At 49.2% G+C, this 12,530-nt stretch overlaps 1 protein-coding gene across 1 annotated transcript in view; it reads right to left on the reverse strand.

The window, feature by feature from the left end:
- Positions 1-12,530, reverse strand: part of EFCAB3 (EF-hand calcium binding domain 3) — a 41,862-nt gene that overhangs the window by 19,946 nt on the left and 9,386 nt on the right. Inside the window, exons 5-6 of the mRNA XM_074978709.1 lie at positions 9,713-9,817; positions 8,103-8,174 (exon numbers count right to left, since the gene is read on the reverse strand). Coding sequence (XP_074834810.1) covers positions 8,103-8,174; positions 9,713-9,817 — 177 coding nt within the window. The remainder of the gene's footprint in view (positions 1-8,102; positions 8,175-9,712; positions 9,818-12,530) is intronic.

A 12,530-nucleotide genomic window follows, 5' to 3' on the forward strand; every position in this document is an offset into this window, starting at 1 on the left:
CGGCATCTGGGTCCCCTAGCCTCACGATCCTGGGGAGGAGCATGGCGTTGATGGCACACACGACCTGCAGGGAAAGCACATGGGAGAGCACCAATGAGGGGTGAGCAGGGTGTGCGTGGCCCTCCCCTGCCCGGGCCCCTCTGCCATCCCCTCCCCTGCCCTGCCAGGGCCCCCCTGCCCCCCCCCCCCGTGGGTCCTCTTACCTCCATGAGGACAGCCCCGATGGTGGCCTTACCGACGCCAAACTGCTGGCCCACAGATCGGTAGCTGTCTGGAGTGGCCAGCTTCCAGACAGCAATGCCGACCCGTTTCTCCACTGGGAGGGCACGCCGCATGGCGGTGTCCTGGTGCCTGAGTGCGGGGGTGAGCCACTGGCACAGCTCCATAAATGTCTGCCGGCTCATCCTAAAGTTTCTGAGCCAGCGGTCGTTGTCCCACTCCTAAAGCACCAGCCGCTCCCACCAGTCGGTGCTGGTGGGGTAGCTCCACAGGCGGCGGCGTGTGAGGTGGGGGGGGTTGGGGTGCTGCACGGTTGGGGGTTGAGTCCTGCTCCCCTGCAGGCCGCTCCTCCTCCGGTGTGGCAAGGAGGTGCTCAGCTGCCTCCAGCATGGCATGGATCAGGGCGAGCCCTGCTCCTGCAGGGAGGGCTGGGTGGACCTCTGGCTGCTGCTGCTGCTGCTGGGGGTTCATGACTGCGTCGCCCGAGGTCTGCGTGCCTATGGCTCCTCAGACCGCGTGCTGTGCAGGCTGTGTGTGTCTGGGAGGGGCCCTTTAAGGGAGCAGCTAGCTGTTGCCCTAGAAGCGCTAGTCCGCCCTGTGACCCTGTCTGCAGCTGTGCCTGGCATCCGTATTTCGATGTGTGCTACTTTGGCGTGTAGACGTTCCCTCGCAGCGCCTATTTCGATGTGGTGCTGCGCAACGTCGATGTTGAACATCGATGTTGTCAGCCGTGGAGGACGTGTAGACGTTATTCATCGAAATAGCCTATTTCAATGTCTCCACATTGAAACAGGCTACTTCGAAGTAGGCTTCACGTGTAGACATAGCTTTATAGTCCAAGGATCCAATCCATATTTCCTTAACTTATGGATAAGAGTGTTGTGGGAGACCTTATCAAAAGCCTTGCTGAAGTCAAGGTATATCACATCCACTGACTTCCCCATGTCCACAGAGCTTGTTACCTCATCATAGAAGCTAAATGGATTGGTCAGGAAGGACTTGCCCCTGGTGAATCCATGTTGGCTACTTTTGATCCCTTTCCCCTCTTCCAAGCGCTTCAAAATGGATTCCTTGAGGATTCCTTCTATTATTTTTCCAGGGATTGAGGTAAGGCTGACGGGTCTATAGTTCCCTGGATTGTCCTTCTTTCCTTTTTTAAAGATGGGCACTTCGTTTGCCTTCTTCCAGTCATCTGGTATCTCCCCCAGTCTTCAAGAGTCTTCAAGGATAATGGCCAAAGGTTCAGCAATGACCTCTGCCAATTCCCTCAGTACCCTGGGGTGCATTAAATCCAGACCCATGGACTTGTGCACATCTAGTTTTTCTATATAGCTCAGAACTTGTTCCTTCCCCACAGATGGCTGCCCTCCACCTTCCCATACTGCATCATCCAGGACCATCATGGGGAAGTTGATTTTGTCCGTGAAGACTGAGGCAAAAAAAGCATTGAGTACTTCAGCTTTTCCTGCATCATCTGTCACTAGGTTACCTCCCTCATCCAGTAATGGCCCCACACCTTCTCTGATAACCTGTTTATTGTTCACATGCCTGTAGAAACCCTTCTTGTTACTCTTCACATCCCTTGTCAGCTGCACTTCCAACTGTGCTTTCACTTTCCTGATTACTGCCCGGCATTCTCTAGCTGTATGTTTATACTCCTTAGTCAACTGTTCACATTTCCATTTCTTGTAGGCATCCTTTTTGAATTTAAGCTGACTAAGGATTTTCCTGTTAAGCCAAGCTGGTTGCCTACCATGTTTGCACTTCTTACTACGCAGCGGGATTGTTTGTTCCTGTGCCTTCAGTAAGACTTCTTTAAAATACTTCCAGTTCTCTTCAACTCTTTTCCCCTTCATCTTCGTTTCTCAAGGGATCCTGCTCATCCAGTCTCTTAGGGAGTCAAAGTCTGCTCTTCTGAAATCAACGGTCTGTATGTTACTGCTCACCCTTCTTCCTTTCGTCCGGATCCTGAAATCTACGATCTCATGGTCGCTGCAGCCCAGGTTCCCTCCCACTTCTATTTCTTCTACTATTTCTTCCCTGTTTGGCTACGTCTACACGTGCCCCAAACTTCGAAATGGCCATGCAAATGGCCATTTCGAAGTTTACTAATGAAGCGCTGACATGCATATTCAGCGCTTCATTAGCATGCGGGCGGCAGCGGCGCTTCGAAATTGACGCGCCTTGCCGCCGCGCGGCGCGTCCAGACGGGGCTCCTTTTCGAAAGGGCCCCGCCTACTTCGAAGTCCCCTTATTCCATGGGAATAAGGGGACTTCGAAGAAGGTGGCGTCCTTTCGAAAAGGAGCCCCGTCTGGACGCGCCGCGCGGCGGCAAGGCGCGTCAATTTCGAAGCGCCGCTGCCGCCCGCATGCTAATGAAGCGCTGAATATGCATGTCAGCGCTTCATTAGTAAACTTCGAAATGGCCATTTGCATGGCCATTTCGAAGTTTGGGGCACGTGTAGACACAGCATTTGTGAGCAGCAGGTCAAGTTGCGCCCAGCCTCTGGTCGGTTCCTTCAGCACTTGTACCAAGAAGTTATCCCCAACATTCTCCAAAAACTTCCTGGATTGTCTGTGTGCTGATGTATTGGTCTCCTAACAAATGTCCGGATGATTATAGTCTCCCATGAGAACCAGGGCCTGTGATTTGGAAGCGTCACTAAGCTGCCTGAAGAAAGCCTCATCTATCTCCTCTCCCTGATCTGGTGGTCTATAACAGACACCAACTACAACATCACCTCTGTTACTTCCACATCTAAGCTTAACCCAAAGACACTTAACTGGATTTTCTCCTTCCTCATACATTCCTTATCATTAACCCTAATTACACTTCATTAAAGTCTTCACTGGAAACTGAACATGATACTACTCAAAGATGCAAAATTTCACTGCATACTTGATTCAGTCATTTCTGACTTCATACAAGAAAATAAACACGCATTTAGCTCAGATACCTCTCTTGGGAAGCTCTGAAAGCTGCTGAAAGGGGTGTATGCGTGAAGTGGACTTCTCAAAAGAAGAAAACAAAACAAAACAAAAAACAGAGAAATATTCAAGTTATTCGACTTTTTGGCCAAGGAAATAGATGATTTAGAGACAACATACACAAGGGACCCAAATAATGAAAACCTCCTACATTATAAATGCCAAATGTGCAGATTGGTTCCTATTGAGCCCAGTCATATTTACATTCAACTGGGTCAGACAAAGATATTATGAATGGGGTTGCCAGATCTGTGTCCATATTCCAACTGGGGAATTCTCCAAGTGGTTCCCCTCCATTTGCTTTGAGATAGAAAAAAACCTTAGCTATCCCATTTGGTTCCCTCTGTTCTTTCATGAGCCGTAGGTAGCTCCCCACATTCTTAAGAAAAAGTCTGATCTTCGCATCCTGCAATGCACTGAGACAATTACAGCATTTGATCTTACTAATTAATTCTCTTCTCATACGGCTGTGGGATAATCTATGCATCAGTATTAAAGTCAACTCCATGCTTAAGACAATGTGGCTAGAAAACAGATTTTAAAATGTAGAGCTATAATACAAGGTGACAGACTAGCCTCCTTTGATTGCACATGTAACAAACACCTGCTGCTACTGTCTCATGGTTCCTTCTGTCAGCAGCTATGTTCAAGGATTCATGCCTGGTTAGGGGATAATTGGCCCATTCTAACTCTTTCACCTCTAGAAGAGGATGTTAAGAAATAATGGGAAAAAGAACATAGATTTACTATCACAACAAAAACCGGGGAGGATATCTGGCTTAATGCAAAAGATACTTCAAGTGTTTTATCGTTGTGATTCTTCCAGAACAAGGTATTATGCAGGTGCTACTGGACTCCAACATGTTTGTTTAAAGCTAGATCAGCAATGCACAGTGAATATTGCAGATGCAAACAGCCATGCGCCTAGCTCTTCACCCATCCTCTATTCCTGTCCAACGGGCACATGTTCTATAACACCAGATTCATTGCGCTTTCAGAAACTTTAAGTACACTTCCTTCTCCAAGCTTGTGAGTTTTAGGGATGCTGGATGAGTTGGTGTTACCAGTTTACAGTAAGAAACGGATTGCAGTAACTACTGTCAAGGCCAAAAGAGTTATTTTGAGAAATGGAAATCTGCAGTTCTTCTCTCATTCATTGACTGGCTTCATGAGCTCCCTGATCCTGCATGAATGGAAAAAATGACTTTGAAAAGAAATTGTTGGGAAAATTAGGAGGCTCTCTGGTCATACCTGAAACCATTGCATACTTTTGCCATTGAGTATTTATAAGTTCGTGTTATTCATTGCTTAAGTCCACACTTATTTATCATTTTAGTCGCTTTCCTAATTGGTGCCCTGTATGACCTGACTGAGGTTGGGATATTTCCCTGCAGGTTTTTGCAAATAATGAAGGTTGAATTTTGTCATTGACGCGCTATTGCTATCTCGTGCATGCACATATATACGCTGTGTTTTGTTGTGTGCTTATATTTGCTATAAAAACAAGAGCAAAAAAGGAAGATGGAAACTCCATTAGACACACTCAGTATCCCAGCCATAGCGGGGCTGGGGGGAGTCCAAGGAAGCCAGCTCCTTCAGCGGCAATAGCCACTGTTTCAGAAATGGCTAATCAATGCTAATGAGTGCAACCAGTGGGTGGGGTGTTTTACTGCCAGGCCAGCAGGCTGGGCTCCAGCTCAGAGGAGCTGGCAATCCACAGTGATGGCCACGTTGACACATCCACACACACCTGCTGGTCCTTTTCGGGAGGGAGTTCAACATCATCTTCTTCGGCAGGGACTTCAAGGTCATACTGGTTTCAGAGGCTGGACCAAAGGCCGTCTGAGGTCCCTCTGGGGTGTAAGACAAACATGCAGAGAGGATCAGAGGCTCTTCTCCTCCTCCCCCCACTTTAATCATTGACCTCAGAGCTTGGGACTGGAGAGCGCATTAAAGAGGATGGGGCAAGAGGAAGGCCACTGTGCAGACTCAGGAGGGGACCTCAGTTGATGTGCTGCTATGCACCTGCTTTGTGAACTCCTCTTCCCCAGCTACACAATCGTACTAATGGCACTTCCCTCCCTCGCCAGGGGAGGCACTCAGAAAGGGATGGGTGGGCTAAGAGAGCTCGTTCCCCCATTCTTTCCTTGTTACCTCACCTCATGGATCGGGGCTGTCAGCTCTGTAACTGGCAGCTACTCCTGCAGGCTTATGCAGCCCTGGGCTGGAGGTACTCAGAGCTCTCTGGAGGCTTGACTTACCCCCATGAGATATCCACCTCCCTGGGGCTTCTACCCAGCAGCTAAGTCTGCCATAATGCACCTGAAAAAGAGGCCTGGGTACTGTCCTACCCAACTGACTAGTGTCCTAAATCCCCATTGCTGTGCAAGAGATTGTATACAAAAGGTTAAACAATGGTTAATAATCAGCTTTGGGATGTCCAGAGAGTGGCAACCAACAACAGCGTCATTCAACTCACCAGCCCTGCTCAGTTCTGGGAATTAGACCATGCGATTATGACCTCATCATGCCATGTGCCCACCCAATGCTTAGCTCCCAGCAACCCTTGTGACCCAGAGAGGATTTCTGCCTCTTTTACGGCACGGCTGAGAGACAGACAGCAGAAGCCATTCAAGCAAATGAAATTTAATGTGGATAAGTGTAAGGTAATGGACACTGGAAAAAATAACCCCAACTATACTTACAATATGATGGGGGCTAATTTAGCTATAACTGATCAGGAAAGAGATCTTGGAGTTATCATGGATAGTTCCTTGAAAACATCCATGCAGTGTGCGGAGGCAGTCAAAGAGGCAAATAGGATGTTAGGTATTATTAAAAAAAGGGATAGGAAATAAGACGTGGAGTATCTTACTGCCCCATGTGAATCTATGGTAGGCCCACAACTTGAATACTGTGGTCTCCTCACCTAAAAAAAAGATATCCTGGCACTGGAAAAGGTTCAGAAAAAGGCACCTAAAATGATTAGGGGCCTTGAAACAGGTCCCATATGAGGAGAGGCTAAAAAGATTGGGACTTTTCAGTTCAGAAAAGAGGAGACTGAGGGGGGACATGATAGAGATATATAAAATTATGACAGGTGTTGAGAGGGTGAATAAGGAGAAGTTATTTACTTGTGCCCATAATACAGGAACTAGAGGATACCAAATGAAATTAATGGGTAGCAGGTATAAAACTAATAAAAGAAAGTTCTTCTTCACTCAGTGCATAGTTAACCTGTGGAACTCCTTGCCAGAGGAGACTATGAAGGCTAGGACGATAAGAGAATTTAAGAAAGAGCTAGATAAATTCATGGACGTTAGGTCCATGAAAGGCTATTAGCCAAGGGTAGGAATGTTGTCCCTGGCCTCTGACTGTCAGAGGCTGGAGATGGAAGGCAGGTGACAAATTGCTTGATCATTGTCTTTGGTCTACCCCCTCTGGAGTACCTGGCACTTTGGCAGACAGGCTACTGGGCCGGATGGACCTTTGGTCTGACCCAGTATGGCTGTTCCTATGTACTTATGCTCTTAAGAGACATCGCTCTCTGCCCACAGGGTCCCATCTCTAAGCATGTCACCATGGGGAACCACCAGCAAGCGATGGCTGCAGAACAGTGACCAGGGTCACAGATGACCCGTGAGGGCATCTGCTTCAGCAATTAAAATCTAAGGGGGCACATGACCCATCTAGGGGAGCACATGACCCTACATGCCCTGCCCCAATGTATTACTGAAGACCAGGGTGCTTCGTGTCAGCTATCTCCTTCTGCTTCTGAGCCTGTTCTTAATTTTGCCAGCACTTGTTTTGCACCAGCATCAGCCACTGACTCTGGGGAGCGACTCCTGATTTGCATCCATGGGATCACGAAGGGAATCAGGCCATCACCAAGGACAACTGCAGCTGAGAAACCCCTTTGTAACATGTGGCTGGGACTGATGGGCCAAAGGGAACTGATGAACTTTTAAGTCCTCTCATTAGCAACACTGCGCTCCTAAGCAGGGTCTGTCCTGGTCCTCTCCTCATGGGGCCACCTTGTTATTGGATGCAGAACCTGCTATTAGTGGATCATAGCTGCAATCTGTCTGGCCCCAGTCCGTGTAGTATCTGAGCATCCTACTGTGCCCAGAAGGTTAGCAGGTACAGGTGGGGAACAGAAGCACAGAGAAACTAAGGGTGTGTCTATGCAGCAAAGTTATTTCGGAGTAACAGTTGCTATTGCAAAATAACTTTGAAGCATCTACATAATGTGACCACTATTCTGAAATAATTTGGAAATAGTAGATGGTTTATTTCAAAATAGGTACACGTCCTTCGACATGGAATTGCGCCTATTCCGAAATAAATATGTGTAGACAGGGAATAGGGGTATTTCACAATAAGCTATAGTGCGCCCAAGGGCTCTAATCCCAAATAGCTCTATTGTGCCTGGATGCTCTATTTCAAAATAGCTGAGTGTTAATTTGATATGCATTTTGTGCATAGTAGCATTACTTCCAAACAAGCTATTCTGGAATAGCTCTTCCAGACTAGTTTATTACGATATAATGCTGCTGTGTAGACACAGCCTGGGTGACTTGGACACAGTGACACAAGAATCCTGTGGTAAAAGAAAGGATTAAAACCTGGGTCTTTATCAAGCCTCTGGAGAGACTCCAGCACCGTGACTCCTCCTTCCATGCCATTGCTTCCAGGAAGTGAACAAATGGCTGTTATTGAAAAAGTAGCAGCCAACCCTAAATACAGAGGGACCCCAGGAGAAAGCCAAACTCGCTTCTTCTGGTGGCCTCTCAATGTTCTGCCTATTACCCTAGCGTGGACTCCCTCTAGACTCAGCTCCACATTCACATATTAACCCGCAATGTCCATCTCTGTATCCCATGGTTACAACTCACTCTGAGCCTTGGGGAGGCAGTGGGTGGTGTTAAGAGCCTTCATGAAGTCCTTCACATTCACTGTTCCGGCTTCTGCAAAGCACAGAAAAGTTTGGGATGAAGGGAAAGGGAAGCAGATGCTGGCTGTCATGTCCAGAGGCAGCCTGGCCCCGACTGCACTGCACTGCCTCAACTCCAGCAGTCAGGCTGCGGACCAGACACTGGAATTTTCTTCCCATAGTTTTGACATGTCCCATGTTTCTTCAAGTCAGATTTGAGCCACGGACTTGCTTGATTGTTTGTGAAGTGCTGATGATGCATGTGGCACTGCACAAGACACAGACCGGAGCATGTGCCCTGTGATGGAAACAGATACCCTGGGAAGAAGAGATAACACAGGGTGCACCTGCACTGCAGTCAGAGGTGCAACTGCAGCACGGACTACCCACCTTAGCTTAAATCTGGCTAGATGGGTTTAAAATTAGCAGTGAAGTCAGAGCAGCCCAGGTTTCAGGGTGGGCTGCACACGATGGCCTGGGACCCTGGGTTTAGACTTGTGTTCCTAGCCTGGACAGAAGTTGCTGACGTGTTCACTGCTATTTCTAGCCATCCGGTCTAGACTGAAGCCAGTGTGCGTACACCGACCTGAGTGGCAATCACACCCCTGACTGCAGCACAGGTCTCCCCACAGAGGAGGGGCTTGGTTCATTTCTTGTAGGAGCAGTGGAAGAAGTGAATCTTTAGGAAGGAACTCAGGCCTCAGCTGGTATTGAATCAGGCCCTGAATGCAGGAAGTGTGCGGGGCGTGGGAAAAGCCAAGGAAACTCAGCCATGCTTAGGGGTGCTGTGGAGGGAGAGGAGACAATCAGAGAATCACGACATGCTCCTTCCAAAAGAGCAAAGGGGTGAGAGACGAACTCCCAAGAGAAGGATTGAAGTCTGTCGTCCACTGAGTGAATCCCCAGAATCTGCCCCTTAGGATTTAGATCCAGCTTAGAACTGGATCTGCCTGGGCTTGTGTACCCATAACACTGCTCAGACAGTACAAACACTTGCTTCACTCACCAACACGGAGACAGTTTCCTAACACTCACCACTAACTGTAGCATGCAGCTCCTTGTCAGTTACACGGATTCCTAGGCTGGCCAGCATGGAGTCAAGCTCTTGGACATTAACTTCTTCCTCTTAAAAATAAAGTGAATGTCAATGTAGTAAAGCTACAGCTATGGCTACACATTGATGCCAAATGACATACAACATGTAGCATTATCTATTTGGCTCCAGATACAACAACATCAAGGGCCAGATAACGTCCCAAGCATAGACAGTTTTATTTCAACTTGGGCTAGAGAGGGCCAGATCCTCACAGATGAAACCTGGCGTTGCTCCATGGAAGCCAACACATCTTTGCTGATTTACATCAGCTGAGACTCTGGCCCAGAGAGACAGATGGAGACAGACTCTTTAATAAAGCTCTTGCTCACTGGGTCCTTGGGTGGTAGGCTGGACAGCGCTCACTCCTTGCAAGAATTCGCTCAGATTCACCTGCCCGTCGGCTGCAAGGGAAAGTGCGGTTCAGTTTTTCACTCAGATTTCTGTTCCACAGAGCCCAGGAGGCCCAAAAGACTCACCATCCACCGCTGTGAATGCGAGTGCCTCATGCAGCTCCTCATTGGTTAAGTAGATCCCCATGTGAGCCAGGATGGAGTCCAGGTTCTGAGTATCAACTCTGTCCCCTTGAAGTAGAGAGAAGAATTGTGGGGGGATTACTTTTTCCTTCTTATAGCTGTGACAATCCCTCCAAACACTGTACTTTCCCCACTTGCTGCCTGGCAAGTGATACAGCAGAGCCCCCTTAGACAGGGGGTCAGCAACCTTTCCAAGGCAGAGGGCCAAAATTTGACCTTTTGACCTCTCTGCACGGTCTGAGTGCCAGTGATACTTTTTAAAGTCAATAATAGTCCAACTTACAACAGTGTCACTAATCCACAAATGAAGACGTGGAGCTTTACTGTTTTGGTGGTGGTCAGTAGCATGAGCTGGTATTTTGTTAATACACAGGTGGCCGGGCTTTGAGCAAGCTCCTGGGTGCATGGGGCAAAGCTGAGCTCTTGCCTCACGTGTTGCTGAAAATCGGCTGGTGTGCTGCTCTTGGCATGTGTGCTGGGGTTGCTGACCCTGCCTTAGACCTTTCAGCATCACCTCTTTGAGATGTACCGTCGGCAGATGGGATGCTGGGCTTGATGGACCTTTGGTCTGACCCAGTATGGCCATTCTTATGTTCTTATGTTCTTATGTAAAAACATCTCACTTAATGCCCTTGGGGTCAGCTCCCCCACACTGGTACAAACGAGAAGCTTTGCTACTGAAGCCAGAGCCTGTAAGCCCGTACAGCTCCACTGGCACCAACGGATCTGGCTAGACAGACTTAAAATGGTGTAAAACCCATGTTGCTGTGCCCCAGCATGCAACCCACTCAGCCTGAGCCAACTTCTGCTCTCAGTGACACTGAGAACAGAATTCACACCCATGTAAATTGGGGATTTGCTACATTGGAATAAGATATTATTCAATATGTTATGTGAAGGATCCTGGTGGCTTTGGCTGATGGCGCTGAAGGCACTGGGGATATTTCCCCCTGGACAGCGAACACAGCCAGCCCAAGGATGAAGTGCCAGTTCAGATGCATGAAGACCTCCAGCGAGGGCTTACGTGGAGCAAGTCCTCTGCTCAGGGGTGAGCTTGGCCCTTTGGGTCCACATGGAAGTGATGTTCTTGTTCAGGTGCATTGCTGTGAAGTGAGTATTGGGGCGTTCACCAACTTTGCAGTGCTACTACCCCCATTTGGCAGGATAGCGAAATAGACTGTGGGGTAGATGGGAAGCTGAGGTGCATGGCTTTTTTTTTTTTTTATAAAGGAGCAGGTTTTTAAAAGACATTTAGGGCCCTACCAGAGCCTAGTGGGATTGGCAGTTTTTTAAAATCTCTTGTGAGGTGCCTATCTACTTCTCTACTGATTACTGGTAAAAAGCTGCAGTAGATGACTGGTTGAAGACCACACAGGGAGCCTGGGCCAAAGCAGGGAATTGATCCCAAGTCTTCTGAACCCCAGACTAGCACACTGAGCCCTGGGCCATCCTCCCCCTCCTGTATGGCTGTAATACTGTTAATGCCATTGGGAATCAGAATCCTGCCAGGACCAGCTGGTTCTTCTGTTTTAATAAGAGCTTTGCAATCACCAGCCACCCCCTGGGAACTGCCGGCTCATGTTTAGCGAAAGAATCTCAATCTTAAAAGCTGCCCAGGGTGACCATAGACGAGCTCAGTCCTGCAGTCCCTGCTCAGAGGACTTCTGGAGGTGCTACACTTGCGAGTTGGATTTGCCGAATCAGGCCCTTAAACCCCTGCAACCCCAGAGCTTCCTGCTCTTTTCCAGGCTCCCAGTCCCTGTGGTCTCTATGATGCTTCCCCTCAGAGACCAGACAGGCCTGAACAACAAGCAGCTGCCGGTGAAACTGCATCCTGAGAAAAGAAAGCAGCAAGCGAGTCAACGCCTTTTTCTGACAGGCAGGATAAGGCCACATCAGCACAGATTGCAAAGAGCCTGTTGGGTCTCACTCTTGGCCCAGGAGGGCCTCTGGGAGCTCATCGCACTTTTCATAAATGCACTCGGGCTGACTCTGCCATCTCCTGTAGGATAAAGCTCCCCTTTGACGAGGGCCAGACTTGGCCATGTTTGTACCGGGACAGTCCCTCATTTAAGGTGACTTTTTTTTAAAAAAAGAAAATGGGCATATTGTCTCATACTTTGCAGGGCCCCTGTTCTGCGGAATCTGGTGTCTCTAGGCAGCAGCCCTAGTGGTTAGGGAGCTCCTCTGCTGGGCAGCTGCCCTCCTCCCCAGCACCCTGAGCCTCAGGGCAGCAGCTCCTGCTGCAGGGGAGCTCCTCCGTGGGGCAGTTGCCCCATTCCCCACTTCCCCACAGCAGCAGCTCCTGCTGCTGGTGAGCTCCACCACAGAGCGGCTTCTGCATTTCCCGGCCCTCCCCCTGCCAGCAGGCTGCGGAGCCCCCATCCTCTGCTCCCTGCCATCGGGAAGCTGCGGAGCCCCATCCTTGGTAGTTCACTGTGAGACACCAGCCCCCATGGCTGAGGGGCCCTGACATGGGACAGCACAGCAGCCCCCAAATCCCTGGAGGCCAGTGTCCCATATGTGCCATAGGACAACGTGTTCCCCGTGGCCATGGGCTGGCTGGCAGCTGAGTAAGCTGGGGCAGGGACTCTGGACTCTATTTCTCCTGCTTCACAACACCAGGCCAGCTTCCAGCTCCCTGGCAATCCCTCCTGACTGAGGGAATTGCCATGTGTGGTAGTGGCTCGGTGCCACCCATGTTGCAGCGGCCTGTATGGCAGATATAGAGAAGAATAGCTGGAGAGGTGGCCACATGGCC

This window comes from Carettochelys insculpta, chromosome 28 (assembly GCF_033958435.1).
Source record: "Carettochelys insculpta isolate YL-2023 chromosome 28, ASM3395843v1, whole genome shotgun sequence".
Taxonomy (NCBI): domain Eukaryota; kingdom Metazoa; phylum Chordata; order Testudines; family Carettochelyidae; genus Carettochelys; species Carettochelys insculpta.